The sequence below is a fragment of the Macaca nemestrina genome, chromosome 12 (assembly GCF_043159975.1).
Source record: "Macaca nemestrina isolate mMacNem1 chromosome 12, mMacNem.hap1, whole genome shotgun sequence".
Lineage (NCBI taxonomy): Eukaryota > Metazoa > Chordata > Mammalia > Primates > Cercopithecidae > Macaca > Macaca nemestrina.
This window is the reverse complement of record NC_092136.1, coordinates 71,195,940-71,217,572: the sequence shown is the minus strand read 5'-3', so window position 1 is coordinate 71,217,572 and position 21,633 is coordinate 71,195,940. Positions and strand designations below refer to the sequence as shown.

Here is a 21,633-nt window from a genome sequence, read left to right as displayed (position 1 = left end):
CAGGTAGAGGCCTCTGGAACCCTCAGGCCTCTTTCCTTCTTTATACCCCAGTGCTGATTGGAGAAGGGCAGGCAGGTGTCTAGGAACACCTGAACATGGGAGCTCCTCTAGATGGAGCTCCTGCCCTCTCATCCTCTGCCCCTGGCCTGGGGGCTGATGATGAACTGAACTTTATGCTCCCTCCACTGCAGAAGTGAGACCTGCCCCCTGAGCCAGGCCCCCGGGCCATGAGGGCTTCAGAATAATACCAGCAAGTGGAAGGTTGCGTTGGAGATCAAGTTCAGTTCCTCTGGTAAGTCCTCACCACTTGTGGAGTCTCAGAGCCCTGCTCTGAAGGAGGTGGTGTTCCTATCTGGAGTCTGGGTGCTAGGACCAGCAGGGAGGGGCAGTCAGGCAGTCAGCTTGGACCAGTCCAGACAGTATCTGCCTGAGCTGGACGCTTAATACCACAAGGTTAACCATTGGCATTCCTTCTAACCCCAACCCAAAGATTGCCCTAGGACCAGGCAGATAACAGGAAGGTGTTTGACTCACCGAGGTGGAGACTCTGGGCTTCAGGAAGCAGGAGAGGGGCCTCAGACTGGGGAGGAGAGAACCCTGAGTTCTTCCCTGAGTGCCAGCCTATCACACATGCAATCTCACATCACTCATCTTCCCAGCTGCAGGAACTACTGATCTCAGTCTGATTCTAAGCCTGACTTCTTGCACCTAGCAGTTGCAGGTGAGAAGCTTTGTGAGGGGCCCACAGGGCACTGTCCTAGGGAATGCAGATCCAGTGTTTCTTCTTTGGCCTTAACTGCTGCCCACTCCCCTCATAACTCCTATCTCAGCCACCCTGGAATTCTGCTTGCACTTCTATTACCTCTAAGCCTTTGCACTTGCCGAGACCTGTCCATGGAATGCCATTCCCCGTGCTGTTTTGTGCTTGGCAAACATTATTCCTTTGGAAGCCTTCCCTGACCTCTTTGGGCTTCAGCAGAACAACACCACACTCTGTGCTTCCCTCTGTGAAAGCCTCATCTCCTTGTTCTAAGAGTCACTGGTTCTCAGAACTGTCTGTCCCCGCCAGACCTTGTAAGGAACTCAGTTCCCTTCCTGTCAGCTGAGACCAGCATGGGCCAGTGGACAGGATGCTTAGAAGGACTTGTTGACTGACAGAATGGATGCAGCGATTCCTTAACTTACTGAGCACATTCTCGGTGCCAGGCACTGACCCAGACCCTGGGGATGTAGCTTAAAATGACATAGACAAAACCCTGCTTTCAGGAGAGTATGTTTTGTTAGGGAAAAGGCAGACAACAAACACAGTAGACAAAAATCTGCACAAGGACACAGAATAATGTGATGAGAAATCAGCTGAGTGGCTTTGTTAGGTTGAGTGGTAAGAAGTCATTTTAGGGGGGAATTGTAGGTTGTGATCTAAGTGGCCACAAAGTGCTAGACTGCAGAGGATTAAAGAACGTTTCAGGCATGCAGAGAAAGAGTTGCTGGAGCAAAGACCCCCAACATGAGAAGTGTGACTGAAGCTCATTTGTGGGGGTGGTGTGGGAGAGATTTGGCTTGAGGGCTCAGAGGAGGGGCACAGTCTTCTGTGCTACTTTGAAGAAGTTTGGTTTTTACAGTTGATACCACTGAAAAGTATTGAAGGGTTGGTGAAAGAGCTGTAACATAGTAAGACATGTTTAGCTTTTGTTTTCCCTTTTTAAAAAAAGGTCCATCAGGTACTAGAACATGTCAGTGGAAGTGTGCTGATGAATAGAGTATCTCTAGTTCTCCAGTCTCGCCCTACAACATGTTTACTAGTTACAAAGGGGAAAGTGTAGTGGAGAAATGTGGCAGACACGATCTCAACCAAAAGATCAAAGTTAACGTCACCAGGAATAGGCAAACCCTTCACCACGTGCCTCCCGTTATGATGCACGGGACATCCATGTAGGGTATTCGTGCCCAAAATGCATAACCTCAATGAATCATGAGGAAACAGACAAACCCAAATGGAGGAGTATTCTACCAAATGACTGGCTTGTGGCTTTCAGCAATGTCAAGATCATAAAAGAACCCCATTCCTTCCAATGCCCGTCAGTAGGAGACTGAATTCAGTGTGATGTATACACAGAATGGATTATTACCCAGTAATTTAACATCTCAGTAGGTCAACATGGAAAGATCTCAGAACAATGGCAGATGAAAATTGCACTGAGCTGCCCTTTCCCCACCTGTAAGATGAGTAGAAAATCAAAGTTTGATGGCATAGTGGGTTGACAGGGTTGTGGAGAAACAGGCAGTCTCTCTCTCTCTTTTTTTTTTTTTTGAAACAGGTTCTTGCCCTGTCACCTGGGCTGGAGTGCAGTGGCATGATCATAGCTTACTGTAACCTCAACCTGCTGGGGCTCAAGCGATTCTCTCACCTCAGCCTCCCTAGTAGTTGGGACTACAGGTGCACACCACCATGCCCAGCTGATTTTTTTAGTTTTTTGTGGAGATGGGGTTTCACCATGTTGCCCAGGCTGATCTTGAACTCCTGGGTTCAAGAGATTCTCCTGCCTCAGCATCTCAAAGTGCTGAGATCACAGGCATGAGCCATCACACCCAGTGGAGAAAGAGGCACTCTCATACTTTGCTGGTGGGGGAGCCACATTGATACAACCTCCATAAAGTTGTAACTCTCAAAATTATATGTACTCTTGACCCAATAATCTTTTCTGGAATTTATTTATTTATTTATTTATTTATTTATTTATTTATTTATTTATTTTTTTATTTTTTTGAGATGGAGTCTCGCTCTGCCGCCCAGGCTGGAGTGCAGTGGCCGGATCTCAGCTCACTGCAAGCTCCGCCTCCCGGGTTCACGCCATTCTCCTGCCTCAGCCTCCCGAGTAGCTGGGACTACAGGCGCCCACCACCGCGCCCAGCTAGTTTTTTGTATTTTTTAGTAGAGACGGGGTTTCACCGTGTTAGCCAGGATGGTCTCGATCTCCTGACCTCGTGATCCGCCCGTCTCGGCCTCCCAAAGTGCTGGGATTACAGGCTTGAGCCACCGCGCCCGGCCCTTTTCTGGAATTTAAATGTAACGTTCCACTAAGTAAAAGATTGTTAATTGCAACATTAGTTGTCATTGTTTTTTAAAAAAGCAGGTCAGGCACAGTGACTCATGCCTATAATCCCAGCACGCTGGAACGCCAAGGAGGGAGTATTGTCTGGGCCCAGGAGTTCAAGACCAGCCTAGGCAACACAGCAAGATTCCTGTCTCAAATAACTAAAGAAATAAATAGATAGAAACAAGGTAAATGTTCATCACTGAGATCCTCCTCCCCACCAATATCTCCATCCAGCCTGTATCTAGTGAGTGAAGGGAAAAGAAACTCTCTTCCCAACTTGAATCCCAATAACTCATCAGCTAACTCTGACCTTCTTCCCTCTATCTGTGTCTTTCTCCATGTGTAGTGCTGGTGGGATGAGCTTGGCGTGAGGGGGAAGCTAGTGCAGGGATAAGGGACCCAAACTAAGGGATCAGATACCTGGATTCTAGCTCAACCTCCACACCCTGCTTCCCAGTGAACATCAGGCTAGTTCCAGCCCGATTTGGGGCCTGTCAATGGAAAAGATGAAGCAATGTGTCCCTCCAACCCACTCGTCCCCAGATTACAAGACACAAGAGACATGTGGATTTGTCTAGTAGAATAGGTTGTCGGAAGAACCCCAGAGGACCCTTCTTGGATTAGGAACCAATAATCCCATGGGACGGGGCCCCAGCATTCATGGTCGCAGCATAGAACTTGGCCACCTCCTCATTGGCGTTGCCCTGGGCTGAGTCAAGCCACATCTGGATGCAGCGGCCGCTCCCTCCACTGTAGTTACTGACCTTGAAGGAGTGGCTCCAGAGGCCTTCACAAAGGGCGGCTGGAGTGGGGAAGTAGGACTCAAAGGTGCGGCAGAGGGCCCGGGCCGGACACTCATTAATCCCTGAGGGAGGAGAACATAAGACCCTGAGCTTCTGGGCCAGACTGCACCCCTCCCAACCCTAAAGCCCCACTCCCACTCCTCATCTCGTCTCCTCCCGGCCCTCACCTGAGGTCCAATTCCAGCCTTTGTGCCAGTTGCTTTTGCAGGTGTAGGAGGTGCGACAGTCCTCCCACCATCGCTCACAGTCCTCTTTGCACAGGGGCACATTCAGGATGCGCTCTTTGCGCCAGCTCTGGTTGACCTGAGTGGGGAGGAGACGGAACGCTCCTGTCAGCCACATATCTCAGCAGCTTTATCCTCAAAGGGGACCAGAGCTGTGGGAGGGGGCAGAGGATCCACCACCCTCAGACCTGAATTCCTGGACCAAGCCCTCCCTGCAAGTGGCTGGCAGGCTCTGCTCTTTGCTGAGGCTCATGTTTATGGGAATGGCACACATACCTGCCGGATCCAGGGCCCCAGGTTGGGTGAGCACTCATAGAGACAGGCATCCTGGATAAAGTGGCGCTTGCAGGCGGGCTCCATCTTACCACAGTGGTCCCAGTTAAAGTTGTAGAGGCGGGAGGTGTCCTTGTGCAGCTCCTGGCTGGTGTTGGCCGTGCAGCAGGCATTCTTCTTCCAGGGACTGCACTGGGTGAGGAAGACACAGGACTAAATCTCTCCCCACCACAGCCATCTCCTCCATATTCTGGCTCCTCTGCCCCAGGTAGGTCATCCAGAGAAACACTTCCTGGGGAGGGCCCTTGAAGAGGGCCCTTGAGGAGCCCCCACCTGGGGACAGAGGCAGTTACAGTATTGGTGCTTTTCCTTCTATTTATTCATTTATTTATTTATTCGAGACAGGATCTTGCTCTGTTGACCAGGCTGGAGTGCAGTGGTGTGATCATAGCTCACTGCAGCCTCAACATCCTGGCCTCAAATAATCCTCCCACCTCAGCCTCCTGAGGAGCTGGGATTCAGGCACATGCCACTATGCCTGGCTAATATAAAATATTTTTGTAGAGGTGGGGTGTCACTATGTTGCCTAGGCTGGTGTCAAACTCCTTGGCTCATGTCAGCTTCCAAAAATACTAAGATTATAGGCGTGAGCCACCATGCTTACTTAATTTTGGCTTTTAAGAGAAGGTAATACAGGGGATATAGGAGATGAGGTGGAGCCACTGTCTGGAAGAGTAATTACTAGTAGTACAGCTCTTAACGGTTTAAAAAGTTATTTCATGTTATTAAACTAACTTGTTTTTGAGACAGAGTTTCGCTCTTGTTGCCCAGGCTGGAGTGCAGTGGCATGATCTTGGCTCACTGCAACTTCCACTTCCCGGGTTCAAGCAATTCTCCTGCCTCAGCCTCCCAAGTAGCTGGGATTACAGGCACGCATCACCATGCCCAGCTAATTTAGTATTTTTAGTAGAGACGGGGTTTCACCATGTTTGCCAGGTTGGTCTCGAACTCATGACCTCAGGTGATCCACCCACCTTGGCCTCCCAAAGTGCTGGGATTACAGGCATGAGCCACCACGTCTGGTCTATTTCATGTTATTCAGCTTATTTATATTATTCATTTTGCATCCAGCACTGTACTAGTACATCAGGCACTGTACTAGGTCCTAGGAATACCACAGTGAAGAAAACCAGTAACATCTCTACCCTCAGGGAGGGTATGGTTTTAGTGGGTGGGTGGGCTGTATATAGAAGGGAGACAAAGAACACTCAGGCATAGAACACCGTAGGTGCAAAGTCCCCAAGGCTTTTGTGCTTTATTCTCTCAACGACCCAGTATGAATCCTTACCCCCATTTTTTTTGTTTTGTTTTGTCTTGTTTTGTTTTTGAGACAGAGTCTTGCTCTGTGCCCCAGGCTGGAGTGCAGTGGCGTGATCTCAGCTCACTGCAAGCTCTGCCCCCCGGGTTCATGCCATTCTCCTGCCTCAGGCTCCCGAGTAGCTGGGACTACAGGCGCCTGCCACCACACCTGGCTAGTTTTTTGTATTTTTTTAGTAGAGACGGGGTTTCACCGTGTTAGCCAGGATGGTCTTGATCTCCTGACCTTGTGATCCGCCCGCCTTGGCCTCCCAAAGTGCTGGGATTACAGGCTTGAGCCACTGCGCCCGGCCCCATTTTTACAGAGTTTAAGTAAGCTACACCCAGGGTAAATAGTGAAGTTAAGATTTAAGGAGGCGGGCAGATCACCTGAGGTTAGGAGTTCGAGACCAGCCTGACCAACATAGAGAAGCCCTGTCTCTACTAAAAATACCCAAAAAATTAGCTGGGCACAGTAGCAGTCGCCTGTAATCTCAGCTACTCAGGAGGCAGAGGCAGGAGAATCACTTGAACCCAGGAGGCGGAGGTTGCAGTGAGCCAAGATCATGCCCTCGCACTCCAGCCTGGGCAACAACAGTGAAACTCCATCTCAAAAAAAAAAAAAAAAAATTTTTTTTAACTGAGGACAGGGAGGAGAAGAACCTGGCCCAGGTTGTGTGGTGGGTGGAGGTCAAGGGGCTGGTCTGGCTCTCCCAGGGTCTGGAGGTCCAGGTGGGGAGACTCTAGATAGATCCTGAGAGTGGTGCAGAATGGAGGAGCTGTAGCCTGCATGTGGGTCTGAACCTAGATTTGACTAAATGTGGAAAAGGCAATCCTAGAAAGGTAAATACAAGGCAGGTAAGATAAGCAGAAATGGTGGAGGTTTCTCTTTGGAAATCACTCTAGGTCAGGACTCAGAAAACCTGAGAAATCATGAATCAATTGCTTAAATTTTCTGGGATGAACCCTCGCACCTAGGGTCAAGTGATGGCAGAGGCGTGACAGGTCTGAGCACCCAGGAGAAACAGTAAAGAAATCCATGGGAGTCGAGCCAGATCTACCCATCTCCCACACCCTGGCCCACGCCCAGTGCGGGCTGACACAGAACATGCTTTCCTGCCGGCCTGACTTCACACTTGCTTTTCCTTGGATGTCCCAACTCCTGGTCTTCCTGCAAGACCCTTGCACATCATGGGTCTTGGGGTTTGGCAGACATGGGTCTTGCCTGTCAGGGTCAAGGGTTGCTGCCTCCAAAAGAGTTACTGAGTACAATGAGAAGAACTCCATTGCTATAGTAGGGGCTCAACAAATATCATCACTCTCATATAGCTCATGGCCTTGAGAATGATAGTCATCTGTCTCTCTCAAAGGTCTACATCCACACCATTTCCTGGCAAGGAGGATGTGCTCTAGAATGTTCTGAAAAGCAAATGAAGTGGTGGGCACAGAGTTTCCGTTTCAGTTTTGGTGGATGAAAGAGGTCAGGAGATGGATGGTGGTGACAGTTGCACAACCACATAAGCATACTTAATACCACTGAACCATACAGTTAAAAATGGCTCAAATGGAAAATGTATGTTATGTATTTGGGTGTTTTTTTTTTAACCCCGATTTAAAAATAAGCAAATGGAATATTGGGAATGACTCAGATGTTAAGGGGCTTTCAGACTGTCCTCTCTTCGCTTTAACCCACAGATTGTGTCCCTGCCACAGTCTCTCCCTGCGCACATTCCCAGCCCTCTGGGAATGTGAACCCTTGTAGGGAGCAGGCCAGGAGACCAGAATAATAAAATATACGCACTCTCCTGAGCCTGAAGTTCAAATTGGAGCTCATATTCCCCGAGCTGCCTCAGTGGCCTCACCTGTGGCATGGTGGCCCCGGCCGCCCCTCCCCTTCCTTGTCGGCAGCGGCACCCTGGGTTCTGAGGACACTGGACCTGCCATTGCTCATGCCGTCACCCTCTGACCTGTGTGCATGCTGTCCTCCACCAGGCTGCCCTCACCTGGCCATACAGTTCGTCCTCGGGACTGGGCTGTGCCTTGTGGTGCTTGGCGTTCATGCAGACATTGAGCAGGTCCGTCCTGGCCCGCGCACTCCTGGGCTGGGCACTCCCTGAAGCAGTCACCAAAGCCAGAAGCAGCAGCTGCATCATCTGCCAGGCCATGTCCATCTATTCCTGCCAGAGAGCCACAGTCAGAGGTGGACAAGGCCTGAGGGAGGGGTAGCAGCCACGAGAGTGTGTACTGTCCCCTTCCCAGGCCCAGATCTCTGCCCTCCCCACCCCGCATCCACCACAGGGCAGCTGAGCCAAGACACGCGCTGCCTGTAGAGGTGAGAGGGAGCCCTTCCCTGACCTGGAGGCAGAACCCTCCTCCTGCTTCCCACCAACAGCACTCTAGGTCCAGGCTCTGGCACCAGCTTGCTCTGTGATCACTTAGGGAACCACCACCCTTATGGACTTCCCCTCTTGGATTTCTCCAGTGTTTTATGCAATTCTTTTCAAATTTGCACAAGGAGGAAACACAGGTGGTGGCCTGCTGATGCAAGAGTGAGACTCTAGACAGCCTCAGGCTTCTGCTTCCTCAGCCCGTCCTCTTACCCCAGGGCAGCTGAGGTTTAGATGCCCAGGGAAGCTGAGATGGGGACAGCAAAGGCCATGGAGCTGTCAGCTATTGTTCATGGTCCCAGAGCAGATGCTGTGGGAGGCAAAGGGATGGGGGCAATCACACCTCACCACTCTCCCCTCCTGGGTCTTGGGAAATTACCCAGGCAGAAGCAGGCTCAGAGGTTGGGGGAGGCCAACAGGTCAGTGGCAAATGGAGGAGGGGGCTGAGCAAGAACAGATGGTGGTTGGTCAGTGGAGGCAAAGACAGCAGAGAGCCCAGCCTCCCAGGAGATGGGGAGGTGCTATCTCACCTCCCATCTCTCATCCCCACTTTTCCCTCCGTCCTGTTGCAGGGCCTTACCTCTGTTCTCAGCCCACCTGGGAAGGTGGAGTCTCTCCCACCTCCCCACCTACTTTATAACCCCATCCTGCCTGCTTGGTTAGACCCACTGTTAGGGAAGGTGCACAAGGCTTTGTCTAGGAGACAGCTCAATTGTCTTTCAATAAGGACCCAGTTAAATTATGGTACATCTACCCCCGTGGAATTTAATGTGGTAACAAAGAAAGAGGAAGCTCCTGATGTACAAATATGGAAAAACCTCCAAGCGCATTGTTAAGTGGAAAAAGAAAGGTGCAGAAAAATGCTATGCAAAAAAAAAAAAAATTCTGGCCGGGCGCGGTGGCTCAAGCCTGTAATCCCAGCACTTTGGGAGGCCGAGACGGGCGGATCACGAGGTCAGGAGATCGAGACCATCCTGGTTAACACGGTGAAACCCCGTCTCTACTAAAAATTACAAAAAACTAGCCGGGCAAGGTGGCGGGCGCCTGTAGTCCCAGCTACTCGGGAGGCTAAGGCAGGAGAATGGCGTGAACCCGGGAGGCGGAGCTTGCAGTGAGCTGAGATCCGGCCACTGCACTCCAGCCTGGGTGACAGAGCGAGACTCCGTCTCAAAAAAAAAAAAAAAAAAGCAGTAAGAATGTCTGTGTTGACTGGGTGTGGTGGCTCACGCCTGTAATACCAGCACTTTGGGAGACCAAGGCAGGCGGATCTTTTTTTTTTTTTTTTTTTTTGAGACAGAGTCTCGATCTGTTGCCCAGGCTGGAGTGTAGTGGTGTGATCTCCGCTCACTGCAAGCAGCAGGTGGATCATTTGAGGTCAGGAGTTCGACATCAGCCTGGTCAATATGGTAAAACCCCATCTCTACTAAAAATACAAAAATTAGCTGAGTGTGGTGTCACATGCCTCTAATCCCAGCTACTCAGTAGGCTGAGATGGGAGAATCACTTGAACCTGGGAGGAGTTTGCAGTGAGCCAAGATCACACCACCGCACTCCAGCCTGGATAACAGAACATGACTCTGTCATTAAAAAAAAAAAGAATATCTGTGTTTGCAGGTGAAAATTCTGTGGCAAGGTGTGAAAAGAAATTAATAACTTGGTCACCTGGCAGAAGAGAACAGGATTAGGCATGAGACTTTTGTCTGTAAACCTTTCCACATTGTTTTGATTTTTGGACCATGTGACTATAAATCTTATTTAAATATATATAGGTATGTGTGCATACATACATAAATATACCAAGTATGAAGTGAAAATACTAAGACACAGAATGGCTTCTCTGACTTGATAATATTTATGTAAATTTTGATAACACTAGAATGTGTACAATGGTACATTTAAGTTAAGGATGCTATTCATGTGCTTGCAAAAGTATGAACATGAAGCCACCAAGGGTTCTGGTCCCTGGACATACGTCCAGTAAATTCGATGCACTTACACCACATGTATCCCATTTCTGTGCACAAATGGTAGCATACTGTTCTGTACTTTGCTTTTTTGGGTAGTTTCACTATAAATTTATTCTTCTTTTGACAAAAAAACAAAAACTTCATGAACTCAAGTTATCCACAATTGCACACTTGAGTATTACTGTACATCTGATATTAGATGTACAGTAATACTCAATAACTAAAGTTATTTCTTTATGCTTCATAGGGTCCCAACTTAAAACTCTTTCATTAGCCAATATAAAAAAAGTTAGCTGGCTGGGTGTGGTGCCTTATGCCTGTAATCCCAGCGTTTTGGGAGGCCAAGGTGGATGGATCGCTTGATCCCAGGAGTTCGAGACCACCTGGGCAACAGAGGGAGACCTCATCTGCACACAAAAATACAAAAATTAGCCAGGTGTGGTGATACAAGCCTGTAGTTTCAGCCATTTGGGAGGGTGAGCTGGGAGGATTGCTTGAGCCCTAGAGGTTGAGGCTGCAGTGAGCTGTGATGGCACCACTGCACTCCAGTCTGGGTGTCAGAGTGAGAAACTGTCTCAAACAAACAAACAAAACAAAACAAAAGAAGAGAGAGAGAAAGAAAGAGAGAGAGAGAGAAGGAAGGAAGGGAGGGAGGGAGGGAGGGAGGGAGGGATGGAGGGAGGGAGGGAGGAAGGAAGGAAAGAAAGAAAAGAGAGCTTCATGTTTTCAAGATAAAAGTGCCTAATCCTTGGTTTGTATTTCTCCAACACTCTTGCAGGCAGTAGAATTGCTACTAACCTGGGAAGATGACTGGCACTGCTCCTATGTTTTTCTTATGTAGTGTGAAGTGATGTTTTCCCATTATGATGTTGGGAACATCTCCAGTACTGTTATCATTTACTCGGCTAGTAGAAAGCTTCTCCTAAGGCAGAGCCTGTGTTTTCAGTCTGGCCTCAGTATCTATTCCTGCTACAGGTGAGTCTGAGGTGACGAGACCAGTGTCTAGTTATGAAGCCCCTGCCTCCCCAGGGCTCCATCATGGATGAGTCCTGCACCATAATCAGCAGCCCTCTGCCCTCCCTCCATTGCACCCACCTGTGACTTTTCTCTTCTTTTCAATACCCTCCCCCAACAACCTCTGCCAGTGACTTTGAATGTGTTGTGGGGGTCTTTGCAGAAGAATTGCCCGACTGAGTTTTGCCTAGATTCCTGACTCACAACATCTTGGAATATAATAAAATAGTTATTGTTTCAAGCAACTATGTGTATTTGATTTTTTTTTTTTTTTTTTTTGAGACGGAGTCTCGCTCTGTCGCCCAGGCTGGAGTGCTGTGGCCGGATCTCAGCTCACTGCAAGCTCCGCCTCCCGGGTTCCCGCCATTCTCCTGCCTCAGCCTCCCAAGTAGCTGGGACTACAGGCGCCACCTCGCCCGGCTAGTTTTTTGTATTTTTTTAGTAGAGACGGGGTTTCACCGTGTTAGCCAGGATGGTCTCGATCTCCTGACCTCGTGATCCGCCCGTCTCGGCCTCCCAAAGTGCTGGGATTACAGGCTTGAGCCACCGCTCCCGGCCGTGTATTTGATTTTTTAAACTTTTTGTTTTGAAATAATTTTAGACTTGCAGAAAAACTGCAAAAAATCATCAAAAGATTTCCCATATGTTTTCATGCAACTTCCCCAAATGTTGACATCTTATGTAACCAAAGCCCAGTTACTTAAAAAATCAGGAAATTAATACTGAGGCAATACTGTTAACTAATCTACAAGCTTTATCCCCTTTACACCAGTTTCCCCACCAATGTCCTTTCTCTGATCCAGGATTCAGTCCATGATTCCAGGTTGCATTTAGTTGTCATGTCCCCTCAGTCTCCTCCAATTTGTGACAGTTCCTCAATGTCTGTCTTTGTCTTTTATGACCTTGACACTTTCGGAGAATTACTGGTCAGTTATTTTGCAGAATGTCCCTCTATTTGGGTTTGTCTGCATTTTCTTGTAATTAGCTTGAGATTATGCATTTTGGCAAGAAAATTAGAGAGGAGAGGTGCTTTTGTCAGTGCATCATATCAAGGGGTACATGATGAGGGTTGCTACATCTTATTGCTGGTAATTATTGGGTTAAAGAGATTTCCTTACCATATAATTGTTAGTTTCCCTTTGTTAGTAATCCTACCTTGTAGGGAGACACTCTGAGACTATGTGAATATCCTTTTCATATTTTCATCCACTTAGTTTAACGTTGTCTGCAGCAATACACCACAAAATTATGGAATGATTTGTTATGCAGCAACAGACAACTAGTAAACCCATGAGAGTTAGTAGTGTGTTTCTTAAACTCTGAGGAAACAATTTGGCTTATAACCTTAGTTTAGCCACACAGCAGTTACTCTTACTACAACAAAACTGTCAGGAAAAACAGAGTACTAATCACATTAATCTTTAAATGAAATCAATTATAAAAGTGAGTAGTTATAATAGTTAAACCTACTTTACCCTCTGTGAACATTCTGCATGATGGACTTGAGACAGTGGACTGAATAATTGCTCAGGAAATCAGCACTACCTCAGTTACTTTCTGATGGGTCCTTTTAATACAGTAAACAGAAGATTTCATAGACAGAAATACTGGCTCTTCAAGGCTTCTTCAATCATGAGAATGTTTCTGAGAAGCTTCTGAGCACATACTTCTATGGAAGATGATCACAGATCTGAGGTCTTTGCACTTCATAATTATTCTGTCAACCACAGTCATATTAATCCCCACTCTGCACACGTATCAGTAGCACTAGGACCTAAACCACTATGCCCGCAGGGTCCAAAAAGAAAGAGGTATGTCCTCAACCAATGACTTTCTGATACTTATAGACTTCATAAAATTCATGCCTTCCAATCCCAGACTCCACTATCATGGCCAAGGCCAGATCTGGTTGACTTGCCAATGGTGCTAAAGACTCTACTAAAGATTCTGGTGAATGCCAAGGCCAGCCTTCATCCAAGTGACCAGAATACCTTTAATGAATGCCTCGTTTTCAGTAGCCTCTACATAAAAGGCACACTGATTTGCTATACCTACAACTATAGCTGTTGGCTTTTTGCTTGTTTTGACCCAAAACTTAATCATGGGCATGGCCTCTCTTTAACGCTTTCTATCTCAGGTACCAACAATGATAGCAAGAACAAAGTGCCTGTTCACTATATCAAAGATCAGATGGTTATCCGAGTCCAGCATCTAGGTGCACGGAGCCCCCAAGGAGTCCAGGCAACTGTTGAGGGTAGATGGGCCAATCTTTATTTTACCTTATTTTTTATTTTTTGGAGACAAGTCACTCTTGTCACCCCAGCTGAAGTGCAGTGGCACTATCATGGCTCACTGCAGCCTCAACCTCCCTGAGTATCTGGGACTACAGGCACGCACCACGACACCCAGCTAGTTTTTGTATTTTTGTAGAGAGGAGGTTTCGCTGTGTTGCCCAGGCTGGTCTGCAACTCTTGGGCGCAAACAATCCTCCAACCTAGGCCTCCCAAAATACTGGGACTACAGGAGTGAGCCACCATGCCTGGCCAAGATGGGCCAATCTTGAGTCTTGCCCAAATTCCTGACTCACAAAATCTTGAAGTATAATTAAATAAGTATTGTGTTTTTGTTTTGTTTTATTTTGTTTGGTTTGGTTTAGTTTTGAGACAGAGTCTTGCTCTGTCCCCCAGGTTGGAGTGCAGTGGCACGATCTCAGCTCACTGCAGCCTCCGCTTTCTGGGTTCCAGTGATTCTCTTGCCTCAGCCTCCCAGGTAGCTGGGATTACAGGCACGTGCCACCATGCCCAGCTAATTTCTGTATTTTTAGTAGAGACTGGGATTCACCATGTTGGCCAGGCTGGTCTCGAACTCCCAACCTCAGGTTATCTGGCGGCTTTGGCCTCCCAAATTGCTAGGATTACAGGCATGAGCCACTGCATCCAGCCTAATTGGTATTGTTTTAAGCCACCAAGTTTATTTGATTTTTTTAACTTAGTGTTTGGAAATAATTTCAGACTTAACAGAAAAATTGCAAAAGTAGTAAAGAGGTTTCCCATATGTTTTCATCCAGTTTCCCCAATTGTTGGCATCTGACATAACCAAAGCCCAATTACTTAAAAAATCAGGAAACTAACATTGAGGGAATACTTTTAACTAATCTACAAACTTTATTCTTTTTCATCAGTATCCCCACCAATGTTCTTTCTCTGGATGCCATGGCACCAATCCTCAGGAAGAAGAATACCCCTAATTCCCTTACACTTTGATTTCTTTTCTTTTTTCTTTTTCTTTTTGACAGGGTCTCTCTCTGTCACCCAGGCTGGAGTGCAGTGGCATAATCATAGGTCATAGCAGCCTTGACGTCTTGGGCTCAAGTGATCCTCCCACCTCAGCTTCCCAAAGTGCTAGAATTACAGGCATGAGCCACTGTGCCCAGTTCACTTTGCTTGCTTTACTTAACAGAATGTACTATATAGATGGTCCCTTATCTGTGTACATAGATCTGTATGATTCTATTTCATTATTCTATTGAATTTAAGTGGCTTCTTGTATTTCACTGTTATAGTCAATGCTGCAGGGAATGTCCTTGTATAATCGTCCACCTTTGTATATAAGAACATATCTAGTGGAGGGGGAATGTAAAATAGTCCAGATGCTGTGAAAAAAAATTAAATATAGAATTACCATATGATCCAGCAATTCCTCTTGTGGGCATACACCCAAAAGCATTGAAAGCAGGGATGCAAACAGCTATCTGTGCAGTCATATTCACAGCAGCATTATTCATGATAGCCAAAAGTTGAAAGCAACCCAAGTGTCCAGATAAATGGATAAACAAAATGTTGTTTCTACAACTGGACACAGTGAAAGAGTTTTAAGCAGGGGAATGTCACAGTTCAATTGGCAGTCTTGGTGTGTTCAGATGGGATTATGTATAGGCTGGAATTGGGCAAGGTAGACTAGCTAGAAAGCTGTTTCACAAGTCCAGGCCTGAGATGATGGTGCCTTCGACCAGGAGGGTAGAAGTGGGGATTCATTCAAAAAATAAGTTCAGAATTAGTTATTGGGCACCTACCACGTGCTAGGCTGTTCTGGGTTCTAGAGCTACAGAAGTGACCAAGAAAAAGTCCCTACTGTCATGGAGCTGACATTCTAGTTTGGGGGTGGGAGATTGTTAAGGAGAGACAATAGAAAACAAATGTATAAAGAGGGTGTGCTCTGAAGAAAACTGAAGCAGGCTAAGTGGACAGAGAGTGAGGAAGGAGGGGCTATCTTCTACAGGAAAGATCTAGGAAGTGATGCTTGGGCTGATACCATAATGAGGTAAGAAGGGAGTCATGTGAACCTGGAGGAAGGAGTGTTCCAGACAGAGGGACCAGTAGGTCCAAAGGCCCTGAGGCAAAAATGTACTCAGTGCATTTCAGGAGCAAACAGCAAGGAGGAGGCCAGTGTGGCCAGCAGTGAGCTGGGAGAGGCAGGTGTGGGGTCCAGGCCAGATCTGCAGGGCCCCAAGGTTCAGACTCAGCAAAGACTGGGGATTTTACTCTGAATGAAATGGAAACTTCATTTACTTTTTCCAGTTCAGCATCTGATCTGACTCTAGGGACAAGGGAAAGTAGACAATTGACACAGATGTCTATGTGAATGGCCCAGCCTCAAGGCAACCATGACTTGAACCAGGGCTAAGAGGCGGCAGTGGACGTGGTAAAAAGGGAGGAATAATCTCATGTCTTTTGAAGCATGCTTTAATGGGATTTGCTGATGTACTGGATGGGGGACATGAGAGAAAGGGAGGAATTAGGATGACTCCAGAGTGTGTTGGTCTGAGCAATGAGAGGGGAGTGCTTGGCTATTTACTGAGATGAGGAAGGCTGAGAGTGGAATAGGGATGGAGTGAGAAGGGGAAAGAATTGTGGAATTAAGGGAAAGAGTGGATTCATGAGACACTTGGTAAATCACATCTCCAGGGCTTAGAGACTTCTTGGATGTCGTGGGAGAGGTAGGGAACAAAAATAAGTGGGTTTCTGGCTTCTGAACTGGGGAGATGTTGGTGCCATTTTCTGAGATGGAGAAGCCGTGGGGCTAGTGCTGCTGCAGGAGTCTGGGACATCAGAAATCTGGGTGGCAGATGCTGAGACTGTAGCCCCAAATCTTCATTCCCTTTTCCACTTGGCTCCCTCCCTCACTTCTTTTTTTTTTTTTTTTTTTTTTTTTTTGAGACGGAGTCTTGCTCTGTAGCCCGGGCTGGAGTGCAGTGGCCCGATCTCAGCTCACTGCAAGCTCCGCCTCCCGGGTTTACGCCATTCTCCTGCCTCAGCCTCCGGAGTAGCTGGGACTACAGGCGCCCGCCACCTCGCCCGGCTAGTTTTTTGTATTTTTAGTAGAGACGGGGTTTCACGGTGTTAGCCAGGATGGTCTCGATCTCCTGACCTCGTGATCCGCCCGTCTCGGCCTCCCAAAGTGCTGGGATTACAGGCTTGAGCCACCGCGCCCGGCCCCTCCCTCACTTCTTTAGGGATTTCTTCAGAGGTCTTTTTATTACCGAGGATTTTTCTGACCACCTTCTCTCGAATATTGGGTCTACCTCACCCCTGCTTGCTCCCTTCTCTTCCCTGGTTTTATTTTTCTCACCTCATTTATGAACAACCGATATTACTACCTATTTATGTGACTGTCTCCCTGTCTCCCCCAACTACATTGTCAATGTCATGAGAGCAGGGATTTGTGTCCATTTTGTTCATGGCTTTATCCTAAGCACTTAGAACAGTGCCCTGGCACATAGCGGCAGTCAGTAAATATTTGTTGTCTGAGTAGGAAAATGCCAAGTGAAGGGTGAGGTGGTGGTAGGGGCTAGGATGATCTCTGGAGGCCACCCCTGATTTTTATTTCTTTGAGGCTGCTCCAGTCTGGACTCAGTGAATCTTGGTGAAACTGACTTGGCCGTAGAAGCTGAAAGCAGATGGGACAATGACAGAGGGGAACAGGGAACTGGAATGAAGAAGAAACATAGGAGACTCCATTTCCTCACCTGAAGTGTACAATGACGTATGACTTCCCTAAAAGGCTGCAAGTGATGGATTGGATGTGGAGGGTGGGAGGAAGAGGAATCAATGTTTCTTTTTTTTTTTTTTTTTTTTTGAGACGGAGTCTCGGTCTGTCGCCCAGGCTGGAGTGCAGTGGCCGGATCTCAGCTCACTGCAAGCTCCGCCTCCCGGGTTCATGCCATTCTCCTGCCTCAGCCTCCCGAGTAGCTGGGACTACAGGCGCCCGCCGCCTCGCCCGGCTAGTTTTTTGTATTTTTTAGTAGAGACGGGGTTTCACTGGGTTAGCCAGGATGGTCTCGATCTCCTGACCTCGTGATCCGCCGGTCTCGGCCTCCCAAAGTGCTGGGATTACAGGCTTCAGCCACCGCGCCCGGCCAGGAATCAATGTTTCTAGAGTACAAGGTAGGAGTGGTGGAAGTAGAGATAGGGTAAGACAGTAAATGTTTGCAGTTTAGTAATAAAGGGTGTTTTTCTGCGAAAAGCTGGTAGTCAAGAAAGGAGGAGAGGAGGCCAGACTGCCTGGTAGTGATAGCGACAAGAGGCAGCCAGATGCCTAGGTGGGCACCTGGTGAAACCTTAAGTCCAAGACAAAGCCAGTTTAAAGCCCAAAAGCCAAGCTACAAGTTAAATCCTCAGACCAGATGGAAAAGTTGTCTTCCCATTTGGTGTGCTTTCCTCTGATTGATCCCCACCCTTCGTCTATTTTTCATATACCTACCCTTCCCTAATTGGTTTTGTACACTGTTGTGTCCACCTTTGAGCGATGTCTTTGCTTTAACCTATTTTGCATATTCACAAACCAATGAGCACACCCTCCCCATCCTGTGCCTGTAAAGACCCCAGACTCAGTCAGTAAAGGGGAAGACAGCTGTACTTTGAGGAGATGAGTAGACTTTGGGGAAGAGACTGTCAGACTGTGGAAGAGATGGCCTGACTTCGGGGGAAGATGACTGGCCCTTCCCATCCCCTCTCCAGCTCCCCTCTCCTCTGAGAGCCATTTTCATCCCTTAATAAAATTCCCTGCCTTCACCATCCTTCAATTGTCCACGTGACCTCATTGTTTTTGGATGCCAGGCAAGGGCTCTGGATCCACCGAGTGCGGGTCCCCAGAAAATCTGTTACACTGGCCCTTTGCCCTTGCTGGCAGAGGGCAACCACTCCATGCAATGAGGCAAGGGTCCAACTGAGCTGCTAACGCACCACCATTTATGGACATTGGAACTAAGAAACCACTGTAAAACTCACTCTGGGGCTTTGGGGTCACAGGCACCCTCACCTGGGTGCTGCCGCCAGGGGCCAACTGAGCTGCTAATATACCACTGTCCTTGGATGATGGAACTAGTGTCATGGGATCTTTGGGGTATTGCTTTTCTGGCCAGAAACCTCTGTGACCAGTGGTGCCTTTACTCAAGTTCTTGTCCTGCATCCACGAGGAATGAGGTATGCAGACAAGTGAAGGGTAAGCAAAATGAAAAGGAGCTTTATTGAGTGTTAGAACAGCTCAGAGGCGTCGGGTGCCGTGGCTCACGCCTGTAATCCCAGCACTTTGGGAGGCCGAGGCGGGTGGATCACGAGGAGAGGAGATCGAATCCATTCTGGCTAACACAGTGAAACCCCGTCTCTACTAAAAAATACAAAAACATTAGCCAGGCATGGTGGCGGGCGCCTGTGGTCCCAGCTATTTGGGAGGCTGAGGCAGGAGAATGGCGTGATCCCAGGAGGCAGAGCTTGCAATGAGCCGAGATCATGCCACTGCACTCCAGCCTCAGCAACAGAGAAAGCAAGACTCCGTCTCAAAAAAAAAAAAAAAAAAAAAGAACAGCTCAGAGGAGACCCCAATGGGTAGCTCCTCTCTAGGCCAATCATTCTGTCCAGTGTTTAGCTCTTAGTAGAGAGGATAGTTCCTCTCTGCTGCTGCTCATCCCATCATCTTCCCAGCTCTCAGCAGAGAGGGTAGCTCCTCTCTGCAGCTGGTCATCCCATGATCTCTCCAACCTCTGCTCTGCTTTGGCTAATATCAGAGCTTTTATGGGCCTCAGAGGAGAGGAAGTGAGTGCTGATTTGTCCATGGGCAGGCCTGGAAAAGGCACCACAAGTTCCCGCTGACTCCAGTCCTTGGGACTGGCAGCCCAGCCCCCAGGCTTCAGGTCCTCCCTGGCCTGAAGGTAGAGCTTCAATGGGCACCAGTCCTTTCCTGCCCAGGAGCCTGTCTGCCTCTTACCACCACTCATGGCACCCAGGCTGCTCATGCCAAGGGTGACCACAGGCCAGCAGCGAGCTGTCCCCAGCCTCATTTCAGCCTCCTTCCCACACCTGTTGGCACCCAAAGTCCGGAGGGGAGGGCTGAGGCAGCAGGGGGCTGGTGCATCAGTGATGCCCTGAGCCTGTGCGCACCTAGCCAGACTGCAATAGGCTCAGCCCCAACCCTACCCTGAGATCAGAGTGGGCATCGGGAGTGGGGAGAGGCCAGGCAGTGGAGGCAGACACCCCTGAGCCTGCCATGACTGGGTCTGGGGACCCTCCTGGACCCCCAAGAGTTAACGGGAGGTCTGGGCCCACAGCCAAGACGTGGGTGGCTGCAACTGTTCCTGGGGAACTCCTGTCCTGCCAGCTCAGGAAAGGCACAGCTTCCACCTGTCCCCAGCTCTGCAGAATGCACATCCCTGGTCATGCCCCTTCTCTGTGTCCCCTCACAGTGGTGGCAGGCAAGGAGCAGGTGGCATGGTGGCCACAGCCAACTCCGCACAAATGAACCCGATGCTCCTAGGACTGGTCCTGTGAGTCCCAGCTGCACCTTTGGCCGGGTGTTCATTGGCTCCCAGGACACAGCAGGGAGCAAGGTTGAGGCTGCAGCAGAGGCTCCGGGCCTGGGCACGGGTCTGGCCTGGCTGGGTGGGGGGGGGCAGCACAGTCGGCTGCCATAGGGACATGGGACACAGGGGACCCACCGCCACTACTGCTGCTCCCATAGCCACTCTTGCTGCCTCCTTGCAGCCTGGGGCATGCCAGCCCAGGCCAGCATCCAGGGCAGGGGTGACATTGGTCCAAGTTCTCTGGTGCTCTGGGGCAGCCCAGGACTCCCCCTCACCTGGCTTGAGACCCTGCCAGGGGTGCACCTCTGGGAGCAGATTGCAGGCCCTGGACCTGGTCACCGGGAGCCACAGGCTTGGCAGTCACCTTGACACTGGGTGGATCCTGGGGATGCAGCCTTGGGCCGCCTCACGCTGAGTCTCCCACCGAGGCATGGGAACCTGGCACAGGAATCTGGCGCCGTTTGCAGGGTGGGCACGATGGCCACATCACTGTCTGGGTCTGGGAGGCAGGCGACATTCCCACTTCCTGCCCCAGGCCTCTGAAGCCCGACTACCACACTGCATTTGGGGCCCAGCTCCTGTGCTCGGTGCGCAAGCACACCACCACTCTGGGCTCAGCTCTGCCTCAGGGCCCCTCTGTACCCAACTGTGCCATTCTCCCACCAGCGGGTGGTTCAATCTGCCGCAGTGGCTCCCTGAGGCAGGATCCCAGGGCAGCAGGCCCTGGGGACCATTTGCCTTGGCATCCACACCCAAAGACCCACGGCCCACACCCACACCCCACCACAGCCGGTGCCATGGCAACTGCCGCTTTGGACGGCCCACCACTGCCATCACTAGGAGAGCACTGTAACACCCACTTTTGTGTCTCCCACCTGGGCACTGCTGTGGGCCCTGCACAGAGCTTGCTCCTGCTGGCACCTGTAGCTGCCAGCCAGATCCCGCACTTTCTCACTCACATGCTCCTTCCCACAAGGGGTTCAGTGCGGCAGAGCAAATAAACAGGGCACCCCTGTCACGAGTCTGGCGAAGGGGCAAAGAAAAAAATCCTGCATCATCTGGGGCTCATCTGGAATTTGTCAAAAGGGTGAGTAGAAGCAAATCTGACTCATCACTTCTTTTCCAAGACTTAATGTCCTCAGACTCTCCTCTGAAGGCAGATGAAGCACCCAACCTCGGGGTGGTCAGTTGAGAATGCATGGTACAGCTACAGAGGGCCGAATGTGACTCTGCCATCCTTCTCTCTCTTTTAGGTGAAAGGAATGTTGGCCTGTTTCCCTTCACAGAGGACTAGCTGTCATGTGGGACTGGAATAAGATCCTGGGGCAACTGAAGTCATCTGGCCGAGGCCACTCCCTGGCGTTGCCATAAGGCCCCTAGAGTTGGCTTGGTCCCCAACCACCTGTTAGAGCATCGGCCAAGACCCATAGACTTTTCTATGTAACTCTTCCTTCCTTCTTTCACGTTTTGAAATGGCATCTATCTCTTCTTTTATAATGTTAAGGGTGTTGCTGCAAACTGCAGAGGTATTACTAGGTAGAACGAGCATCTGGCCCAGCCATCAGATATGCAATTTGGAAAAATGCGATTTCTGTCTGTTCTTAGAAGCAAGGAAGGTACAGTGATTAACAGTCTTTTCCCAGTTGAAGGGACCCAT

General features: G+C 49.2%; 1 protein-coding gene across 2 annotated transcripts; it reads right to left on the bottom strand.

Moving 5' to 3' along the window:
* Nucleotides 1-2,846: 2,846 nt before the first annotated feature.
* On the bottom strand, nt 2,847-8,208 carry LOC105468694 (folate receptor gamma). 2 transcript variants are annotated; one of them, XM_011718931.2, is made up of 5 exons: nt 8,110-8,208; nt 7,758-7,925; nt 4,402-4,590; nt 4,069-4,204; nt 2,847-3,963 (listed from the first exon to the last, which is right to left on the bottom strand). In XM_011718931.2, exons 2-5 carry the CDS (start codon nt 7,923-7,925, stop codon nt 3,719-3,721), a joined length of 738 nt encoding a protein of 245 aa, XP_011717233.2. In that variant the 5' UTR covers nt 8,110-8,208; the 3' UTR covers nt 2,847-3,718. The 2 variants fall into 2 exon arrangements, with proteins under 2 accessions (XP_011717233.2, XP_011717232.2); XM_011718930.2 differs by having other exon boundaries at nt 2,848-3,963; nt 7,758-7,931.
* Nucleotides 8,209-21,633: the final 13,425 nt, after the last annotated feature.